The sequence below is a fragment of the Procambarus clarkii genome, chromosome 86 (assembly GCF_040958095.1).
Source record: "Procambarus clarkii isolate CNS0578487 chromosome 86, FALCON_Pclarkii_2.0, whole genome shotgun sequence".
Classification (NCBI taxonomy): domain Eukaryota; kingdom Metazoa; phylum Arthropoda; class Malacostraca; order Decapoda; family Cambaridae; genus Procambarus; species Procambarus clarkii.
Window position 1 is genome coordinate 19,878,955 of NC_091235.1, and position 22,915 is coordinate 19,901,869.

At 46.0% G+C, this 22,915-nt stretch overlaps 1 protein-coding gene across 7 annotated transcripts in view; it reads left to right on the plus strand.

Moving 5' to 3' along the window:
• LOC123768119 (uncharacterized) overlaps window positions 1-22,915 on the plus strand; it is a 363,952-nt gene that overhangs the window by 152,917 nt on the left and 188,120 nt on the right. For all 7 annotated transcript variants that reach the window (XR_011225587.1, XM_069317178.1, XM_069317174.1 and 4 more), the window contains exon 3: window positions 20,268-20,330. Coding sequence is in view for 6 of the 7 variants with exons in the window: in XM_069317178.1 (XP_069173279.1) it covers window positions 20,268-20,330 (63 nt within the window). In the remaining variant the exon portion in view is untranslated. The remainder of the gene's footprint in view (window positions 1-20,267; window positions 20,331-22,915) is intronic.

The window sequence follows — 22,915 nt, forward strand, 5'->3', positions numbered from 1 at the left end:
TCTCTTCTCCTCTTCTCTCTCTCTCTTCTATCTTTCTCTTCTCCTCTTCTTTCTCTCTCTCTTCTATCTTTCTCTTCTCCTCTTCTTTCTCTCTCTCTTCTTTACATCATTGCTCCAACATTTCAAATGAGGTCCGCACACTGCACAAGTCTTGTACACTGTCTGCACAAGTCTTGTACACTGTCTGCACAAGTCTTGTACACTGTCTGCACAAGTCTTGTACACTGTCTGCACAAGTCTTGTACACTGTCTGCACAAGTCTTGTACACTGTCTGCACAAGTCTTGTACACTGTCTGCAGAAGTCTGAAGACTGTAAAGCATTGCTGGTTCAACCGGAAATTTCAATGATTTTCTCCTGCTTTATTTTCCCATTTGTTGCTTGTTGCGTGTGCGTGCGTGTGCGTGCGTGTGCGTGCGTGTATTTACTGTAGCCTCTCCCCCCCCCCCCCCCCTCTTAGCGTTGCGTGACCTGCGTTAACCATACACTTTATTAAAGTGCCACTGATGGTAACCAGGTAATTATGATTGATGGTATGGCACTCCTTCACACGCCATACCCCCCCCCCCCCCCGCGCCACACCCCTGCGCCACACTCAACCACACCCAGCTCAGTCGGGTAGTGTGGCAGGGGACGGGGGGAAGGGGGGGGGGGTTAACGGGGTGTTTAGACAGATGTTTGAGTTCAGGAGCGTGTAAGGGCGTCGAGGCGGCTCACCAAAACGACTTGATATATAAGTTTATCCATCGCCAAATTTATCCAATTTATCCAACGCTTCCCTTTGTATTTATTGATAAATGACCCGGTTTTCTATATGTCGGGATTGTATATAATTTTAGATTTGAACAAATCCACAAGGGGCCGTGATGAGGATTCGAACTTACGGCCGAGATCATCCCCTTTTGTGGATTTTGTTCATTTGATCCATCACGCTATTGTGATTTTATGTGTGTGTAGTTTTATATTTGTCTGGATTGTATTTGTTTTTGGTATGGATTGTTTATGTTCTCGTTTGGTTTCATTTTGTTGTTTTTGTCGGTAATATAATTATATTATTTTATTAATTTTGTAATTGTGAAATTTTGTTTGTTTGTGGCTTTGTGTGTATTTTCTGACTTATCATCCTATTCCATGTCTTCTGTTCTTATTGGTTTGTTTTTCCTTACGTTTGTGTCTATGTCTTTATTCGTTTGTTATTATCTGTTTCTCTTTGTCCTAATTTTCTATTGTGTTTTTTTTTCCAATCTTTTCTTCGTCAATTCCTGCTTTATCTTCCCTTTTCTCCAATTGATTGGGAATGGGACTTTCCCTTCTCTCTTGTGCTATGAACGGACGTATTTCTTTGTGATATCAGGGGCGGGAGAGAGAGAGAGAGAGAGAGAGAGAGAGAGAGAGAGAGAGAGGAGGTTTTAGTATTTTCTTTTGTTATTCTCTCCCTTCCCTTATCTCCCCCTCACCCTTCTCTTCCTTTCCTTCTCTTTCCCTATCTTTTCATTCTGTTTCCCCCTCTTCCTTCTGTTCCAGAGCAGAAGGGAAAGAGAGGGGGTGATACAGGGAATATGAAGGGTTATTATTTTTCTTAATTTCTACATCAGTTGGGTCTATTTTTATACATTTTCTTCTCTGTATTTTGAGGGCTGTTAGAGTACATATATTGTAATGAGGTATTGGGGATGGTTAGAAGTGGTTAGATGGTGTGTGAGGCTAGATTTGTCATCCCTAAACCACTCTAATGTCTTTTTCTCTCCAGATGTTCAACTAGTTTCTTAATGTTTCCCGTAGATGTCGCTCGAAGCTGGTTTCGTAAAGAAGCCTGTTGACTGGAGTCGGCAGATGGGACTTGGACAGATAGGAATGTGGACATTCAGGATATGTGGGGGATAGAGGGCACATTCTGAATTCCATTGGAGGGTAAGGGTTAGTGTTGAGGCTGGGCGGGTAGACGAGGTTAGGACGGTACTAGCCCCTCTTTTGTTGGGCCTCGTCCCCATCTATGATAATTCCTGCTTGTCTAGAATAATTATCAATTGTGAGGAATAATTTAACATTATTTTGGGGGGTGATTAGAGGCCTGGTCTGGTGATTATCCAGGCGGAACAATAAGGCAGCATCTCCAGACGTAATTATCCGGCAGGTCGCCATCATCTGCCCGCGTTTGCAATAATTAGCCATCGTGGCCAATGATAAAGTGGTGGCAGCTCAGCCCGTCCGTCCGCCCGCCCGCCCGCCCGCCGCCGCCCGCCAGAACCCCGCCAAATTCACGCCACCGCCCGCCACCGCCCGCCGCCGCCCGCCGCCGCCCGCCGCCGCCCGCCCGCCAGCACTCCGCCGAACTCCCGTTACCGCCCGCCACCGCCCGCCACCGCCCGCCTACACTCCGCCTCTCTAACTTTGTCTAGACTCGTTTTCTAGCCTAAGTCTGTTCAAGTCTTTCATGACTATTAACAGCTCAATAAAAATACCCATTCCTAGCACCTTACTTTGTTTTCACTATTATTTGTTTTCCCCTGTTTATTCCGTCCGAACTTTTTTCCATCTTTTTCATTCCATCATTCTTAAATATACGTTGTTTATTCCAGTTCATCTCCTCCCAGCACAGCATCTTCCAGTTCTGATCCTTTCATCCCTAATTCTTCCAGCCTTGCTTCCTCACACTCAACTTCTCTGAATGGTAGGATCTGGCCACTCAGAGGCACCAGCCTCTGAGTGGCTGGTGTGCCTCGGGTATGCCTGGGAGCCGGTCGGCCGAGCGGACAGCACGCTGGACTTCTGATCCTGTGGTCCTGGGTTCGATCCCGGGCGCCGGCGAGAAACAATGGGCAGAGTTTCTTTCACCCTGAGGCCCCTGTTACCTAGCAATAAATAGGTACCTGGGTGTTAGTCAGCTGTCACGGGCTGCTTCCTGGGGGTGGAAGCCTGGTCGAGGACCGGGCCGCGGGGACACTAAAAAGCCCCGAAATCATCTCAAGATAACCTCAAGATAACCAAAGCCGTCAGAGATTGAGGAAAAATGTAGACGTTCGTAAGTACTTGCGTAACTGCTTCGTGAATCTGGCCTAAGATAGACAAGGTGTACATCAGCCTGGCAGGTAGATTTCAACATACACTAATACCTGAGCCTAAAAGCCTAGTATTAGGAATACAGGAGTCTGCGAATTATATTGCATGATCCACAGGGGTCTCGTAAACAGGAAGAATGAATCCGGCGGGTGGTAAACATCGCGACCCATCAGGTGGTGATGATTCATGGGCCTTTTCATACCAAGCGACACGAGAAACTATGAACTGAAGGGCAAAAGGGAGCATATAAAACACACACACACACACACACACACACACTTCTTCACTTATGGCCCAACAAAAGAGGGGCTAGTACCGTCCTAACCTCGTCTACCCGCCCAGCCTCAACACTAACCCTTACCCTCCAATGGAATTCAGAATGTGCCCTCTATCCCACACATATCCTGAATGTCCACACTTCGTCACTTATGTCGGGAGAATTGCCCAGTTGCTGGAAGGAGGCAAATGTCGTACCGATTTTCAAAAAGGGGGATAGGGAGGAGGCACTTAACTACAGACCCGTATCACTGACAAGCATCCCCTGCAAAATACTTGAAAGAATAATTAGGCTAAGACTTGTTGAGCACCTGGAGAGCATTGGGTTTGTAAACAAGCACCAACATGGGTTCTGGACAGGGAAATCATGCCTAACAAACCTTTTAGAATTCTATGATAAAGTAACAAGGATAAGGCAGGACAGAGAAGGCTGGGCAGACTGCATATTTCTTGACTGCCAAAAGGCCTTTGATACGGTACCGCACATGAGACTGCTATACAAACTTGAGAGGCAGGCAGGAGTAAGCGGAAAGGCCCTAGTATGGGTGAAGAACTACCTAACAGGAAGGAGCCAGAGGGTAATGGTAAGGGGCGAAAAGTCGGACTGGCGAACAGTAACAAGTGGAGTTCCTCAAGGATCGGTGCTGGGACCAATCCTCTTTCTAATTTACGTAAATGATATGTTTACAGGAGTGGAATCATACATGTCAATGTTTGCAGATGACGCAAAATTAATGAGAAGAGTTGTGACAGACGAGGATTGTAGGATCCTCCAAGAGGACTTACACAGGCTGCAGAGATGGTCAGAGAAATGGCTACTGGAGTTTAACACCAGTAAATGTAAAGTTATGGAAATGGGATCAGGTGACAGGAGACCAAAGGGACAGTACACAATGAAGGGGAACAGCCTACCTGTAACGATTCGAGAAAGAGACCTGGGAGTGGATGTGACACCCAATCTAACTCCTGAGGCACATATAAATAGGATAACGACAGCAGCGTACTCTACACTGGCGAAAATTAGAACTTCATTCAGAAACCTAAATGAGGAAGCTTTTAGGGCGCTTTACACTGCCTACGTGAGACCCGTCTTAGAGTATGCCGCGCCATCATGGAGCCCCCACCTGAAGAAACACATAAAGAAACTGGAGAAGGTTCAGAGGTTTGCGACGAGGCTTGTCCCAGAGCTACGAGGGATGGGATATGAAGAGCGGCTGAAGGAACTGAACCTTACGACACTAGAGAAAAGAAGGGAGAGAGGAGATATGATAGGGACATATAAAATACTCAGGGGAATTGACAAAGTGGAAATAGATCAAATGTTCACACGTAATAATAACAGAACGAGGGGACATGGGTGGAAACTGGAAACTCAGATGAGTCACAGAGATGTTAGGAAGTTTTCTTTTAGCGTGAGAGTAGTAGAAAAATGGAATGCACTTGGGGAACAGGTTGTGGAAGCAAATACTATTCATACTTTTAAAACTAGGTATGATAGGGAAATGGGACAGGAGTCATTGCTGTAAACAACCGATAGCTAGAAAGGCGGGATCCAAGAGTCAATGCTCGATCCTGCAAGCACATATAGGTGAGTATAGGTGAGTACACACACACACACACACACACACACACACACACACACACACACTGGACGCAACTCTAACAAAAGCAGTGGTAAGATTGAAAGCGCGAGACAGGAGAAGCTGTTAACAATCCACTATGCAGCGAGAGTATGATGGACAAGCTGCAGGGGGACTGTCTTGACACGGGGTGCTGGCTTGGTTAATACTTCACAGTGGCGAAGGATGGGTCCACACCCTGGGAAGAAGAAGATAACCCACGCCCTCCACTACTCGCCCCCCTGGGGAGGATGTGGTCTCTTGCTGACTTGGTCCACAATTAGCTGTGGCGTTACTGTGGTCCACAATTAGCTGTGGCGTTACTGTGGTCCACAATTAGCTGTGGCGTTACTGTGGTCCACAATTAGCTGTGGCGTTACTGTGGTCCACAATTAGCTGTGGCGTTACTGTGGTCCACAATTAGCTGTGGCGTTACTGTGGTCCACAATTAGCTGTGGCGTTACTGTGGTCCACAATTAGCTGTGGCGTTACTGTGGTCCACAATTAGCTGTGGCGTTACTGTGGTCCACAATTAGGTGTGGCGTTACTGTGGTCCACAATTAGCTGTGGCGTTACTATGGTCCACAATTAGGTGTGGCGTTACTATGGTCCACAATTAGCTGTGGCGTTACTGTGGTCCACAATTAGCTGTGGCGTTACTGTGGTCCACAATTAGGTGTGGCGTTACTGTGGTCCACAATTAGCTGTGGCGTTACTATGGTCCACAATTAGGTGTGGCGTTACTGTGGTCCACAATTAGCTGTGGCGTTAATTAACATGGCAAGAGTTGTAGAGGGCGATTATAATTTAACATCTTTATTGGCAAACTATACAATTTCGACCAAGTAATTCAAGTAGGCCTTCAAGTAGGCCTTGCAACAACATTGAGGTGCTGCTCGTATTCACAGCCACACAGGGGCCAGCGGACCATATACAATACAATAGGCCTATATTGTACTATCTATCTACTAGTAGATATGTCTACTACAGCAGATAGCATACATGTTTCAGTTAAATAAGTTGTAAATACAACTATCTGTTGCTCTATCACACAAGTCAGGAATGGATTCATGACATACGCAGCTTAACAAAAAAAAAATGGTAATAATAAATAAATTCAATTCTCGGTAAAATTGTACTCAGTCAAAGGTTCGCGCTTAGTTATTCCCAGGGTGAGGGAGCGAGCTAGAGGGAGAAGAGGACGACTAGCTAGAGGGAGGAGAGGACGACGAGCCAGAGGGAGAAGAGGACGACTAGCTAGAGGGACGAGAGGACGACGAGCCAGAGGGAGGAGAGGACGACTAGCTAGAGGGAGGAGAGGACGACGAGCCAGAGGGAGAAGAGGACGACTAGCTAGAGGGAGGAGAGGGACATCGAGCTGGTATAATTCTACCCTTCAACGGCTCGGGAAATTGGTGTTCTGTGAGACCCATTTAGCGCCCAGTGACACATGGCTGCTCCCTCTACCCATCCCCCCCTCTTCATCCCCCTTCCCCCCCCCTCCTTCCCCCTTCCCCCCCCCCTCCTTCCCCCTTCCCCCCCCTCCCTCCTGGACTCCCTATGACTGGGTCTGGACTCCACATGACTAGATTTGGACTCTACATAACTGTTTCTGGACTCTACATGACTTAAGTTTTTAGTGTCGTAGTGGTGGTCAAGATGCCTGACCTCTTAATATGTCTATTTAACCGTATCACCTAAGAATTGAAGTCGACAGAAATTGTATATTAATTTTGGCAAGACTTTGGATGCTTATTTTGGTGAATTGTGGCCGAGTCTGGTGGAACAGATCTCCTCCAGGGTGATTCGGACGTCAGACTTCGAGCAGCTGCGTCTAACAGCCTGGTTAACCATCGACGAGGCTAGGAGACCTGGTCAGAGACCGGGCCGCGGGAGCATTGATCCTCGGAACCAACACAAGGTATATGAAGACAAGGTTGCAAATTGATTTTCTATCCTTAGTGTGTGTTGGGATGAGGGCTGTTTCAATGAGCGTAGTTGGGGGCTCTCTCCAGCTCTCTGGGGCCAGATTCACGAAGCAGTTACGCAAGTACTTACGAACCTGTTCATCTTTCTTCAATCTTTGACGGCTTTTGGTTACATTTATTAAACAGTTTACAAGCATGAAAACTTGCCAATCAACTGTTGTTATTGTTATAAACAGCCTCCTGGTGCTTCGGAGCTCATTAACTGTTTAATAATTGTAAACAAAGCCGCCAAAGATTGAGAAAAGATGTTTAGGTTCGTAAGTGCTTGCGTAACTGCTTCGTGAATCTGACCCCAGGTTCGTAAGTGCTTGCGTAACTGCTTCGTGAATCTGGCCCCAGGTTCGTAAGTGCTTGCGTAACTGCTTCGTGAATCTGGCCCCAGGTTTGTAAGTGCTTGCATAACTGCTTCGTGAATCTGGCCCCCAGGTTTGTAAGTGCTTGCGTAACTGCTTCGTGAATCTGGCCCCAGGTTCGTAAGTGCTTGCGTAACTGCTTCGTGAATCTAGGCCCTGGTTTAAATAGGCATCACCATCACAAAGGCTAACTTCTCTGCAGCCATTATCCCCCTTGCTTGTTTACCTGTGGTTGCCATGGCTCCAGTGCCAGGCCTAACAACATATCCTCCCTCCCCCCACTACCCCCCCTTTTCCATCCTATCATCTCCCCCGTCTCCCTCAAAATCCTCCCCCCCCCCCAGTGGACACGCCCCTTCGGCAATTACTCAGGTGTAGAGAATAGGGCGGTCAGGAGCCATAGGGGAAAAGGGGCGGAGATTCAGAACGGGCGGGGAATAAGTACGTGGAAAAAAAATGAGGAAAGATCGATGCTGTCGAAGCTGTGATGCCATTCCAGACCCCTCTGGCTCCCTGGTTGTTTATAACCTTCAACGGGGTTGTAGCTTCAGCGTAGGTTGTGAGACGCTCCAGGTCCCATTGTTAGTTGTTTTAGATTCAGAAGGTGAAGGGACGACGACGTTCCAGTCCGTCCTGGACCATTCTCAAGTCGCTCCCAGGCACAATCGACTGGTGAAGGGTGAAGGGACGACGACGTTTCGGTCCGTCCTGGACCATTCTCAAGTCGCTCCCAGGCACAATCGACTGGTGAAGGGTGAAGGGACGACGACGTTTCGGTCCGTCCTGGACCATTCTCAAGTCGATCCCAGGCACAATCGACTTGAGAATGGTCCAGGACGAACCGGAACGTCGTCGTCCCTTCACCTTCTAGTGTGTGGTCTGGTCAACATATTTCAGCCACGTTATTGTGACTCAGCGCCTGCTTTTAGATTCAGCTACTCAGAAGAGGAAGTTCCAGTAGCACGGGCTATGGTGAGCCCGGAAAGCCCTCGAGGCACCGTTAAACAACGTGTTATGACTTGTTATAAGTCAGCTTGGGGAGTATGGAACTATCAGGAGAAAGCACCAAACCGTTACGACTATATAGCACTGGGAAGGGGTCAGGATAAGGATTTGGGATGGGACGGGGGGGAAGGAATGGTGCCCAACCACTTGTGGACGGTCGGGGGATTGAACGCCGACCTGCATGAAGTGAGACCGTCGCTCTACCGTCCAGCCCAAGTGGTTGGGCTAGCTTGGGGAATAGAAGAACTCCCAGAACCCCATCAACCAGGTATCAACCAGGTATCAGGTGGGAAGAGGTTATAGAGACACAACTGATCCCAGGTTGTTGTTATAGATTCAGCTACTCGGAACAAGTTCCAAGTAACACGGGCTATGGCGAGCCCGTAACTTACCCGGCATCCCAGGTAACATCCCAGCGACAAACAAGAACGATGCCGTTGTCACGGGGTTACCATGGCAACGCAGCATCTGGCCGCTACAAGGTTTTATTAGTGTAGAGGCTCTATATTAGCGTTACCTGGCGACCTGCTCCTGCTGCTCCTGCTGCCAAGACAAGACAGGTGACTTGTACCATGATGAACTTGGCTCAGGTGAGTCAGGCATACCTGGGGCATACCTGGGGCATACCTGGAGAGGCTTCCGGGAGTTCTTTTACTCCCTGAGCCGGGGCCAGGCTCGAACCTGTATAAAAATGTTGGTTTCTACACGTTGCTGAGCTACATATAGTGATAATAGTGCAAAATACCTCCGTTCAAAGCAGAGGTGCAATAGGTACTCTGAGAGAGAACTATCAACATCAGTGGCCCGAGACTGTTCAACACGCTTCCACTGCACATAAGGGACATAACTGGCAGACCCCTCACAGTGTTCAAGAGAGAACTATCAACATCAGAGGCCCGAGACTGTTCAACACGCTTCCACTACACATAAGGGACATAACTGGCCGACCCCTCACAGTGTTCAAGAGAGAACTTGACAAACACCTCCAAAGGATACCTGATCAACCAGGCTGTGATTCACACGTCAGGCTGCGAGCAGCCGCGTCCAACAGCCTGGTCGACCAGTCCAGCAACCAGGAGGCCTGGTCGACGACCGGGCCGCGGGGACGCTAAGCCCCGAAAACACCTCAAGGTATAATATCGACCCATTGGTGTTCTCATATCAGGCACCGAAAGAATAACACAAAACAGGAGACTCGAACCCTAGCAAGCACAGAAGCCTCACAGCAACTGGCATAGCAGGTACGCCTTTAACCCACTACACCAAACTCAGACCCTAAACAAAACAAGTGTCCAGCTAACTGAGAATAATGCGGACTCTTACATGATAAATAATTTAGTGAGGAGGTTACATGAAATATGCTAATTGCTAGGCTCACGGGGACGTTAATTAAAACATTGTACAACAAATTAGCATGATCACCAAACTGCTATGTAATACCATCCCAACAAGCATAAGAGATATTACCAGAACGAAAGAGGTTTCTTCAAGAAAAAGACAGACCTCTGCAAGAAGTGCCGGACCACATCATCACAGACTGCACCAGTGGTTTTTTTTTTAGCTTAACTTTACAATTCGTATTAGTAAACTACTAACCGTTTTATCATAGTTTATGGCTGAAGTTGTGATATTTTCTGACATGAGATTTGCATGAGGTCACTGAATGTTGAAATAGATGCCGGTGTTCATTCGTCAACATGATTCACTTGTAACGAATATTCAACAAGCTTGATGTTCTCGCAAATTCGTCAAGTCAATATTGACTTATTAACTACGTGCATAGGTGATATACTAAACATAATAGATACCCTTAAAAAGATTCATAGAAAACACCGACCTTACCTAACCTTGTTAGTATCTTAAGATAAGCATCTTATTGCTTCGTAATTACAATTATTACTTAACCTATACCTATTATAGGTTAGGTAATAATTGTAATTACGAAGCAATAAGATGCTTATCTTAAGATACTAACAAGGTTAGGTAAGGTCGGTGTTTTCTATGAATCTTTTTAAGGGTATCTATTATGTTAAGTATGTCACCTATGCACATATTTAATAAGTCAATATTGACTTATTCAATTTGCGAGAACGGGTTGTGATGCAAGAGGTCCAAGCTTGGGCTTGACACTGCGATATCGTGTAAATATAAGGAACGTTACTTAGGGAACATCGAGTGGGATAGTGTAGTTTGTTCCTCTTCTGGTCAGCGGATAGGGAGTCTTCAGGGAGTCTCTGAATTAGAGGGAATACAGAGAACATGTATTAGAAATATTGCTGGAACAAAGGTGGATGTATTCAAGAGGCACTTAGACAAGTTCTTGCAAGACGTGCCGGACCAACTGGGTGGGTGGCACTTCTTGCAAGTGATGGTGGTGTGTTGCAAGCCCGGCCCAGTGGATATGTGGGCCTGCGGGTCGCTTGAAGCAACAGCCTGTTGGACCAAGTTATCACAAGTCGAGCCTGGCCTTAGGCCGGGCCCGGGGAGTAGAAAAGCTTCCAGAACCCCTTTTCAGGTATGTTGTAACATCTAGTCATAAATCATGCTGAGCCACAGAGCTTTGTCCTCTCCGGTTAGATGTGGGTAAAGAGCTAAGATTCTTAACCTAACCCAAAGGCTACAAGAAAATTTTGTGTTTATACCACCCTCCACCCCCAACACCACCCCCATACCCTCCACCCCCAACACCCCCCCCCCCACATTTCACCCAAGCTTGGGCACATGTCACATTCCGTCTCTCCACCTCCCCCCCCCCTACCTCCTGTCCTCCCCAACGTGCCCAATAAGCTTGGTAGGTTCTGCAATATTCCCCCAATGTAAATTTCCAGCGTCTAGCTAATTCCAGATTCCAGGGTACTGCTAATTCCCCATTAGTCTCGTGGTTCACCCGGCCGCCGCCGCCGCCGCCTGTGACACTCTCCTCATGAAGCATCTGTGGCAGCCTCTAGTCAGAGGAAGAGCGCTCTTGTTGTCCTCTGACCCAAGAATGACAACACCCGTTTCAGTAAGACGGCCGGTGAAGGTCGGACGGAGAAAAAGGGCTCTTTTTACACTCTTCCGTTCGATTCAGAATCGTGTGTCAGCTTCGGGGGGGGGGGAAATACCATTATTGCTCCTACGCTTAAGAAGCAAAATTCGTGGATTAACACAGGCTGGCATCATGCGTGGAGAGAGAGAGAGAGAGAGAGAGAGAGAGAGAGAGAGAGAGAGAGAGAGAGAGAGAGAGAGAGAGAGAGAGAGAGAGAGAGAGAGAGAGAGACAGAACCACCCTTCCTCTTTCTTATCCTAAAGTTGAAAGTTGTGTGTCTGGGGGAAAGGAGACGCGAGCGCCTTTTCTTGTTCCAAGGAAAGACACCCTTGTGGCTAACTTACCATACGGTTCAAATTTGTACTAAATGGGTTTCATTGCGGTTACAGCCCTCCTCGATTTTTTATTCCCAGGGAAGACTGTGCTGTACCGTGTCTCATGTATGTATTGTAAGTACGCAGGCGAGGAGTCACAATAACGTGGCTGAAGTAAGTTTACCAGACCACACACTAGAAGATGAAGGGACGACGACGTTTCGGTCCGTCCTGGACCATTCTCCAAGTCGATTGAGAATGGTCCAGGACGGACCGAAACGTCGTCGTCCCTTCACTTTCTAGTGTGTGGTCTGGTCAGTATTGTAAGTAGATGATAGCTATGTATCGTGTGATGGAGGCTATCGTCGCCTTTATATCACTGATCACACAATATTGTATATCGGCGATAGTGTGTTTTAGATGAAAATTTCAGCTTTCAGCTTTTAGGGACCTGACAGCTGGGTGGACAGCGCTACGGATTCGTAGTCCTGAAGTTTCGGGTTCGATCCCCGATGGAGGTGGAAACAAATAGGCAGAGTTTTTTTTCACCCTGATACCCGTGTTCACCTAGCAGTAAATAGGTACCTTTGGAGTGACACACCCCCAGGAAGCTGCTACGGGCTGCTTCCAGGGGGTGTGTAACAAAAAGGAGGCCTGGTCGAGGACCGGGCCGCGGGGACACTAAAAAGCCCCGAAATCATCTCAAGATAACCTCAAGAATATTGCTTCAGTAGAAGAAACCGAAAGTAGAATATATATATATATATATATATATATATATATATATATATATATATATATATATATATATATATATATATATATACATATATATATATATATATATATATATATATATATATATAATATATATATATAAAATATATATATATATATATATATATATATATATATATATATATATATATATATATATATATATATATATATTATTAAATATGACCGAAAAAGTAAGATTAATAATTCTAACACGAATTTTCTCAATCCTTCGTACATTATGCTTCACTGTTGGAGGTAAATCAAAAATCACTTCTCCAAAATTCATTTTTATTTCTAGTCTGACGCGACACGGGCGCGTTTCGTAAAACTTATTACATTTTCAAAGACTTCACAAATACACAACTGATTAGAACTTGCGTTTCCCTGATTTTATATCTACATTTGAGTGAGGTGGGAAGGGTGATGTGGCATTACATTTGAGTGAGGTGGGAAGGATGATGTGGCATTAACACAAGACAGAACACTAGAGGATATTAATAGGGTATTAAAAGTATCAACACAAGACAGAACACGAAACAATGGGTATTGAATAGAAGTGTTTGTAGAAAGCCTATTGGTCCATATTTCTTGATGCTTCTATATTGGAGCGGAGTCTTGAGGTGGGTAGAATATAGTTGCGCACAACTATATTCTACCCACCTCAAGACTCCGCTCCAATATAGAAGCATCAAGAAATATGGACCAATAGGCTTTCTACAAACACTTCTATTCAATACCCATTGTTTCGTGTTCTGTCTTGTGTTGATACTTTTAATACCCTATTAATATCCTCTAGTGTTCTGTCTTGTGTTAATGCCACATCATCCTTCCCACCTCACTCAAATGTAATGCCACATCACCCTTCCCACCTCACTCAAATGTAGATATAAAATCAGGGAAACGCAAGTTCTAATCAGTTGTGTATTTGTGAAGTCTTTGAAAATGTAATAAGTTTTACGAAACGCGCCCGTGTCGCGTCAGACTAGAAATAAAAATGAATTTTGGAGAAGTGATTTTTGATTTACCTCCAACAGTGAAGCATAATGTACGAAGGATTGAGAAAATTCGTGTTAGAATTATTAATCTTACTTTTTCGGTCATATTTAATAATATATGTCTACAGGAAAGACTGCTACCAAAATATACTAATATATATATATATATATATATATATATATATATATATATATATATATATATATATATATATATATATCTATATCTTTCAATTGGCAGTTGAAAACATGACACTCTAGTCATCAACTTCATCTGTTCAGACCTGGAAAGAACGAGGAACCTAAATTGGACACACGATACAAGCAGATCTCGCGGAACGAAAACAACACGTGAATGATGTAGGAATAATGATCCCGTCGCTACACGCTTTGTAACTATCCTCCTCCGTGCACGGGAGACTTCTACCGTCACGCAGGGTGCAGTCGCACCTCCACAGATCTCCAGTATCAGCTCTTGATACTGGTAATGGCTCAAAAGGGCCACCACTTACGGACTATTCATGCCCGTGCCACCTTTTGGGTGGCTTAATCTTAATCAATCAAATCTCCTCCGTGCTACATTCCTTCCCCTCACTTGTATGAGTGAGGAGGAGGGGAAATGAAGGACAGAGAAGTCGTGTGTGAAGTATCTAAAGAGGAAATGAGGTTTGTAGGGAACTATCAGGGGGGGGAAAGCGCCAAGCAACTATGACTATATAGCACTAGGAAGGGGTCAGGATAAGGATTTGGGATTGGACGGGGGAAGGAATGGTGGCCAATCACTTGGACGGTCAGGGATTGAACGCCGACCTGCACGAAGCGAGATCGTCGCTCTACCGTCCAGCCCAAGTAGTTGGACGAGGTTTGAAGCGATGAAAGAAATCGGGAACACAGCGTACCTAGAAATCTGTAATGCTGAGTACCATGACTGCTAAAGTAATGTACCATTACGTACCATTAGGCATTAGCAAAGGAAGTTACCATTACTTCAGGTATGATCCAAGCAGAAGCAGCCAGTACCTACCTGACGTCGACAACACAGCCCGGTTGATCAGGTATATTTTAAGCGTGCTTATATAATTTCCCGTTTTGAACGGTTGTAAATCTGAGCCGGTCGGCCGAGCGGACAGCACGCTGGACTTGTGATCCTGTGGTCCTGGGTTCGATCCCAGTCGCCGGCGAGAAACAATGGGCAGAGTTTCTTTCACTCTATGCCCCTGTTACCTAGCAGTAAAATAGGTACCTGGGTGTTAGTCAGCTGTCACGGGCTGCTTCCTGGGGGGTGGAGGCCTGGTCGAGGACCGGGCCGCGGGGACACTAAAAAAAGCCCCGAAATCATCTCAAGATAACCTCAAGTATATATTTTATATTCAGAATTATAGTGTTGAAAAGCCTACCGCCCTTCGGCTACAGTCAAAAGTGTATTAGAACACTTCCTGCACCTCTACCAGGTGGACAAAGAGGTAATGTTTTAAATGAAACAAGGGGACACATGTGGAAGCTGGAGACACAGATGCGCTGAAGGGAGAGGAGAAGAACTCCCAGAACCCTCTCCAGGTATTCACGAATAGGGGTGAGGATAGCTTGAACTACCTCATCCCTTTGTGTGTATTTTACCTCAATAAACTTATTTCAATTCTCCAGGTATGCTTCAGGGAGGGAGGGATCTCTGGTAATGACTCTCCTAACAATGAAAACATCAATTATAAACTCTGTAACTAAAGATAGGATAGATTCTCCTGTTGTTAGTTGATTATAAGAATCACTCTCCATACGGCATAAGATGCTTTGAGCTCTGTAACATTCCATTCACTCGAGGCTATTGAAAGTTGCTCTCGTTCTCTACTTAATGTTTGCTAGTGCAGGCTAGCATGCCAGACTGCTAGTATGATTTATTTCCTAGTGGTTTTTCATTGATTACGTATTAACTAGCAATCCTGATGGGGATGTTAGATGAACTCGTAGCTAGCTCTTGATCTATACTCTGTAATCCCTCATATAGAATAGGGATTAGGCTTAGGCTTCCTATCCATGAAAAAAGGATGTGTGGAAATATAGGCTACAAGAAAATATTATCGAGAAGAAACATGAGGAATGCAGGTCATTCCTCATTCCCTGCAAGCAAGCACGTATGAGTGGATGTAGGTGAGTACACTGGCCCCTGTATCACCCCTCATAACCCCCTTCCCTATAAACACCTCATAACTCCTCGTCCCTGACCAGTTTCCCAATATTCCCATCACCATTCAAACACTTTCCATTCCCTGAAAACCGGGCCATCCTATTACCCGCAGGGGATGCTTCCGCCGCCCCTAGCCACAAAGGATCCCCTGCCGCCCCTACCCACTAGACATGCCCAACCTCCCCTACCCACAAGACATGCCCCTGCCTCCCCTACCCACAAGACATGCCCCAAACACCCATTCGACAGAGTTGTTAGTCGTCAACACACCAGAATTCAATCACAACCTCACCAAAAAGAAAACGAGAACCTCAATTTCCCGCCTCAAAGAGGTAAACTGTTGCGTTGAGCGCGGGCCGCCCCTTACATATGAGGGGCCCAACCTCCTCCTCTCGTATTGGAAATGCGTTCTCCCCTATCCCCCCTCCTACTCTTTGAGCAAGAGGAAGAGAGGGGAAGGGGAATACAGATGGGAGAGGGAGGGGAGGGGGGACCTGATAACGACCTACAAAATACTTGGGGAAAGAGGCGGACGAAGGGAACATAATTGTGTATTGGTGATGCATAAGAGTCGAAGTGATGTTAATATAATTAGGACAGGAGGCGAGCAAGATAAAGAGAGATAGGAGGTCAGAGACCGGGCCGCGGGGGATCTTGACCCCCGGAATCACCGCAAGGAACGGTTTATTTAACCCAATTTAACCCCAAAGGTTAAAGAGGGAGCCAGGGAAGGGGATTATCAGGGGGGAAAACGCCAAGCCATTACGATTATACAAGCCAGGAGCGGCCGGTAGTTTAAAGGAGGTAGACCCATCTACCAAACGTATGGTAGATGCACGTCTATGTACCGTAGAAGCGTACAAATTAGACGCTTCCCCACATCGGGAGCAGCCGGTCCTCAAAGTAGATGCTCCCTGTATATGTGTAAGCTAAGGTCTCGTAGGGGCTCCGGGAGTAGAAGAACTCTCAGAACCCACTCTACGTAGACTCTCAAAGTATACTCCAGATATACTCCAGGGGCCGGATTCACGAAGCAAGTTACGCAAGTACTTACGAACTTGTACATCTTTCCTCAATCTTTGACGCCTTTGGTTACAGTTATTAAACAGTTTACAAGCATGAAAATGTCCCAATCAACTGTTGTTATTGTTATTTACAGCCTCCTGGTGCTTCGGAGCTCATTAAATGAACAAATCCACAAGGGTCGTGACGAGGATTCGAACCTGCGTCCAAGAGCATCCCAGACACTGCCTTAATCGACTGAGCTACGATATGGTCAAAAGGAGTTGAAACCGAAGTTCTACTGAACTTATTGGATCCTCCAGCCTCTCCGAGGCACAAACCAGGGTTTTCGGAGCTCATTAACTGTTTAACAATTGTAAACAAAGTCGCCAAAGATTGAAAAAAAATGGACAGGTTCGTAAGTGCTTGCGTAACTGCTTCGTGAATCTAGCCCCAGGTTCGTAAGTGCTTGCGTAACTGCTTCGTGAATCTAGCCCCCTGGTTAGCGTAGGTTTGTGCGCTTCTGACTAGACAAAGTGTGCAAATAAGACATTCGCGAAGCCTTGAGATATGTCTGGAGGAGTAGAACAAGCAGAGTGAAACTCCGAGGCCCCCTGAAAGTCTTCCCCCCCCCCCCGCCCCAACAAACATTCATCATTTGGACCATTAACTGACGCAACTGACCATTAAGCAACAATTAAAAGAAATATTATCACTGGGACATAACCTTCGACCTTGCCGACAGGACGTAAGGGCTAAATTGACCTGTCTCGTGAAGCCTTGTACAGGTAATCTTTGGTAACGCTCCCGGGGGTGGAGGGGGGGGGGGAACTAGCGTAAATGATGGGTAATTAAGCTCTTATTGACCCTCGGGCTACCCATAAGGGGGAGTGGGGGGAGAAGAGTGAGTACTATACTCACCTAATTGTGCTTGCGGGGGTTGAGCTTTGGCTCTTTGGTCCCGCCTCTCAACCGTCAATCAACTGGTGTACAGGTTCCTGAGCCTACTGGGCTCTATCATATCTACATTTGAAACTGTGTATGGAGTCAGCCTCCACCACATCACTTCCTTGTACATTCCATTTATTAACTACTCTGAATGACTATGACTGTGACTGTGACTATGACTAAGTAATAGTCAATGACTATGAGGGGGGAACAGTGAGGAATGGAGAAATGTGGGAAGAGGAAGAGGACTGAATGATTGTAGTGGGTAAAGGTGGGGGAAGGGATAAATAGGAGAACGAATAAGGGCATAGGGGCACTGTAATGGGAAAATCAAATTGGATTTGATTACAATCCTTGCTTACAGCTGCACTAGCGTGTACGGTGGACTTCATGTTTATGTAATTCTAAAAAAAAGAAGCAAATTATCCATCTTGAAGAGGGATAGTCATACGTGGGTTAGAGGGATAGTCATACGTGGGTTGTAGTGGATATTAGATCCAGGCTGTTGCAACAGCCTGTTGGACCAAGTTACCACAAGTCGAGTGGAAACTACTTCTATTCCTTACCTTGCCTTGAGGTGCTTCCGGGGCTTAGTGTCCCCGCGGCCCGGTCGTCGACCAGGCCTCCTGGTTGCTGGACTGCTCAACCAGGCTGTTAGACGCGGCTGCTCGCAGCCTGACGTATGAGTCACAGCCTGGTTGATCAGGTATCCTTTGGAGGTGCTTATCCAGTTCTCTCTTGAACACTGTGAGGGGTCGGCCAGTTATGCCCTTGGGCTTGAAGAGTAGAAGACCTCCGAAACCCTCTTCAGGTATGGTCCAGGTACAGGGGCATGTGTTCAGGTTTGGCAGAACGCAACAAGGGTATTACACAGCTCCAGGTACCTCACACCGATAGGTCTGGAGGCTCCAGGTACCTCATACCATCAGGTCTGGTGGCTCCAGGTACCTCATACCGACAGGTCTAAGATGTGCAGAGACCGACATTAGCTCTCTACCAACGGAGGAGAAAAGGCGAACCCTCAAGATCATCTTACTGTAGCGACGACACCTCCAATTTATTCACGTTAGAGCAGATAGTCTCGGAACGTCGAAGTGGTATTGTAGGAGCGTTAAGAGGAATGTGTAATGAATGTTAAGATGGTCGAGGGAGGACAGTGACTGTGGGACTCCCTCTGTAGACGGTGACAGGCCGGATAGGGCGTGTACTAAGCAGGGCGCGTAAGGCGGGCGGCGCTGTCTAGTAAATTTCTTCTTGGATGTGTTTCATAATTAGGTCGACCTGGTCGGGATGGGACGGGTACTACCTCGTGGTTTCGTCATATTTATATTTACACGTATGAACAGTCCCTGAGAAATAGGGCCAGGCTTGGGGAGTTGAAGCCTGGCCTCAAGCCTGCCCTCGGGCCGGGCTTGGAGTTGAAGCCTGGCCTCGAGCCTGTCCTCGGGCCGGGCTTGGAGTTGAAGCCTGGCCTCAAGCCTGCCCTCGGGCCGGGCTTGAGTAGTAGAAGAACTCCCAAATCCCCATCAAGCAGAACATCGTTGGAATTTGAATAAATTAGGAAAATAATGCTAAATATATTCAACATATTTTAAACAGAAATATTAGTGTAGAGAAGGAAACTAATATACATGTTTTATTAGATGTACAGGTTTCGAGTGGTGCAAAACACGAATCAAGGTTTTTGCAATTAGGTCATGAGTTTAGTGAGCCAGTTATCGCTGAAAAGCTCCAACGGCTTTGCAGATTTAACTAACAAGTTACATATGGGAGCGTGTTAGATTATGGCCAATATCGGATAGAATGGAAAGTCAGTCTAATGGGGGGAGGCAGCTGTTTTGGGTCAACAACTTTATTTTTCAGCTTTATTTATTTATTTGTCAGTTGCTGTTGTATAAGATTTACAGACAATTTGAATAAATAAACTATCATTATTAGCGAGTATTCTTCCCAAGCATAAAGGTCCAGTCTCTCTTCGAACTCTTAAGTCTTTTCGCTTCGAACTCGGGTCTTCTCGTTTCGAACTCAGGGTCTTCTCGCTTCGAACTCGGGGTCTTCTCGCTTCGAACTCAGGGTCTTCTCGCTTCGAACTCAGGTCTTCTCGCTTTGAACTCGGGTCTTCTCGCTTCGAACTCAGGGTCTTCTCGCTTCGAACTCAGGGTCTTCTCGCTTTGAACTCAGGGTCTTCTCGCTTCGAACTCGGGTCTTCTCGCTTCGAACTCGGGTCTTCTCGCTTCGAACTCGGGTCTTCTCGCTTGTGGGGTAACTGGACGAGGGCGTTAGCCCACTACACTACAAGGTGCCATTCTAAGCTCTTATTAGGCTATCGTAATTAATTTCAAACCCAAGCCGGTGTACATTTACATTTAAAGCGATATTGCCATATGTGTTTTGTATCTTATGTTAATAGTCATGTCTTTTGTAAGTATTGTCGTGAACACATTGTTACCAGGTGTGCTGTAGGTGTGTTATTATGATCATGTTATATTACTGGTGAGTTATCGTGACCTTGTTATTATTGCTGTTTTGCACCATTAATTAAGTCATAGTTTACCCATGTTATCACTGCTCTTTCACCCATGTTATCATAGCTCATTCACCCATGGTATAACTGCCCCTTTACCCATGTTATCACCGCTCCTTCACCCATGTTATCACCGTTCCTTCACCCATGTTATCACTGCCAATCATTAAGAATGTTGTGTTATCTTCCCACAGTGGGCGGGGGCTTCGTAGCGTTCGCCAGACCGTCTCCCAAGGTCATAGAGATTACTGAGACAGGTAAGCCTACCCACCTTCTGTTTTACGTTGATGGAGTGACCTCCTCTGGTCGTAAACCTAATGGTTTACAACATTAGTCTTCACTAATCTTCACGACAGGTTAAAGAAACACCTCAGCCACAGGCCATATACACTGACGGATCACTGAATACACCTCCAACCTCCCTATAGGAAGTGCTGTTATTGCTCATCAGCCTGAGAGAAGCACAATGTCAAGGCATGTAAGAGTTAGTAACTGGGCATCCACATTGCAAGCTGAATTGGTAGCACTATTGGGAGTACTCAAAATTCTTAACACTAAAGCAGACAGCTTAATTATTTCTGACTTCCTGTCCTCACTACTGGTATTAGTTTGCAATCAATTAATAACGTGCTTGTCTCCGAAGCCATTGACATTTTAGCATACTTAATAAAGGGGTAAATTTAAAAATGTTGTGGATTCCTTCTCACATTGGCCTGCAGGAACATGATAAATTTGACGCCCCTGCTAAGGCTGCAGTAAATAAAGACAGTATTGAACGGAATCTTGAGTTATCAAATAGGTCCCTTAAAAGTGTCATTAGACGAGAACTCGTGGATGAATTTGATGAAAGCAGAACAGTGCAAACTGGAACTAGCAGGTCCATTGTTTATCACAACGAAATATGTGAAGTAAAACATGTGTATGGGGCAAGTAACAAAGTCAGTAGACTAACAGACGTTGTCTCAGCTCGTATAAAACTTGACTACAAGTATCTCTGGCAGTTCGGCTTGTATAGAGATCTAGATGAAGTAAAGTGTAAAGTGTGTGGACAAAGACAGGGACGCACACACTCCAGTATTATATCTTGGACTGTAATAAAATTGAGCCATTTAGAGATAAATCTAAACTCACGTTGTATGAAATGGCAAACCATCTTTAGTAATAAGATAAAATATCTGAAATCCTTGTATCCATATTTCGCTTCCAGTAGATAAACAACATATTTGGTTAAGAAGCAAGTAGTGTATTGTGAAGACTAATAATAACAGCAGCTCCCCTATGACTCTATAATATCTCCATAGCTAAAACAATTACGTATTAGCGATAAGACCTCCCATTAATGGATAATGATTAATTGTAAATATATAGCTCTTGAAATAGAACATTCTCTGTAACTAGCTGACATTATCATGATAAGGTTCAGTGAAGGGTAGATGAAATTGTTAATGTAACAATCTCCGTTGAGATTACCACCCCAACACCACTACCATCACACCACCACCCTCACACAACCACCACACCACTACCACCATCACCACCACCCCCACACCACCATCACCACCACCTACCTTGAGGCTACCTTGAGGTGCTTCCGGGGCTTAGTGTCCCTGCGGCTCGGTCGTCGACCAGGCCTCCTGGTTGCTGGACTGATCAACCAGGCTGTTAGACGCGGCTGCTCGCAGCCTGACGTATGAGTCACAGCCTGGTTGATCAGGTATCCTTTGGAGGTGCTTATCCAGTTCTCTCTTGAACACTGTGAGGGGTTTGCCAGTTATGCCCCTTATGTGTAGTGGAAGCGTGTTGAACAGTCTCGGGCCTCTGATGTTGATAGAGTTCTCTCTCAGAGTACCTGTTGCACTTCTGCTTTTCAACGGGGGTATTCTGCACATCCTGCCATGTCTTCTGGTCTCATGTGGTGTTATTTCTGTGTGCAGGTTTGGGACCAGCCCCTCAATTATTTTCCACGTGTAAATTATTATGTATCTCTCCCGCCTGCGCTCAAGGGAGTACAGATTTAGGCTCTTTAGTCGGTCCCAGTAATTTAGATGTTTTACTGAGTGGATTCTAGCAGTAAAGGATCTCTGCACGCTCTCTAGGTCAGCAATTTCTCCAGCTTTGAAAGGGGCTGTCATTGTGCAGCAGTACTCCACTCTAGAGAGCACAAGCAACAACCACCCACACAACAACCACCCCCACACCACACCACCATCACCACCACCCCTACAAGCAGTAACTCGCCGTGTTCAAAGGCTAGCTTCGACTGAGGTGACAGCCAAGGCTCCCGATGCACCAGGACCTGACAGCCAGGGCCGCCCGCCCTTGAGGTGACCCGCTGGGCACTACAGACTCGCCAGAGACTTAAACTTTGATCTGGTGTAGAATGGGAAGAGTGGCGGGAGTCTCCAAGTTGAGAACTCCATCCGGATTGTCAGTAAAACCGACATGCAAAGATATTGGTGCGGCTTTAAAGGCGTTTCAGGGCTTGAAAAGCTTTAGAATTTGTTTCTTCTCTACACGTGTTCCCTTTTATATCTCCCCCCTCGTTGTTGTTTTAAGATTCGCTACTTGGAACAAAAAGTTCCAAGTAGCACGGGCTATGGTGAGCCCGTGTTACCCTCTCTTCTTACATCCCAGCTCCTTATTTTTTTGTCCCGAGAGGCACGTTTATCTCTGTTCTCTTCTAATTCTCCTAGTTTCTTCTCTGTTCTTCTTCTGTTCTCTTTCTACTGTTTCAATCGCTGCTGTTCTTTACTTTTTTTATTTTCCCATTTCCTTCTCTTCATTCTATATTCTCATTCTCCCGTTTCCTCCCTCCCGTTTGCCGTTATTTCCGGTTTGACTG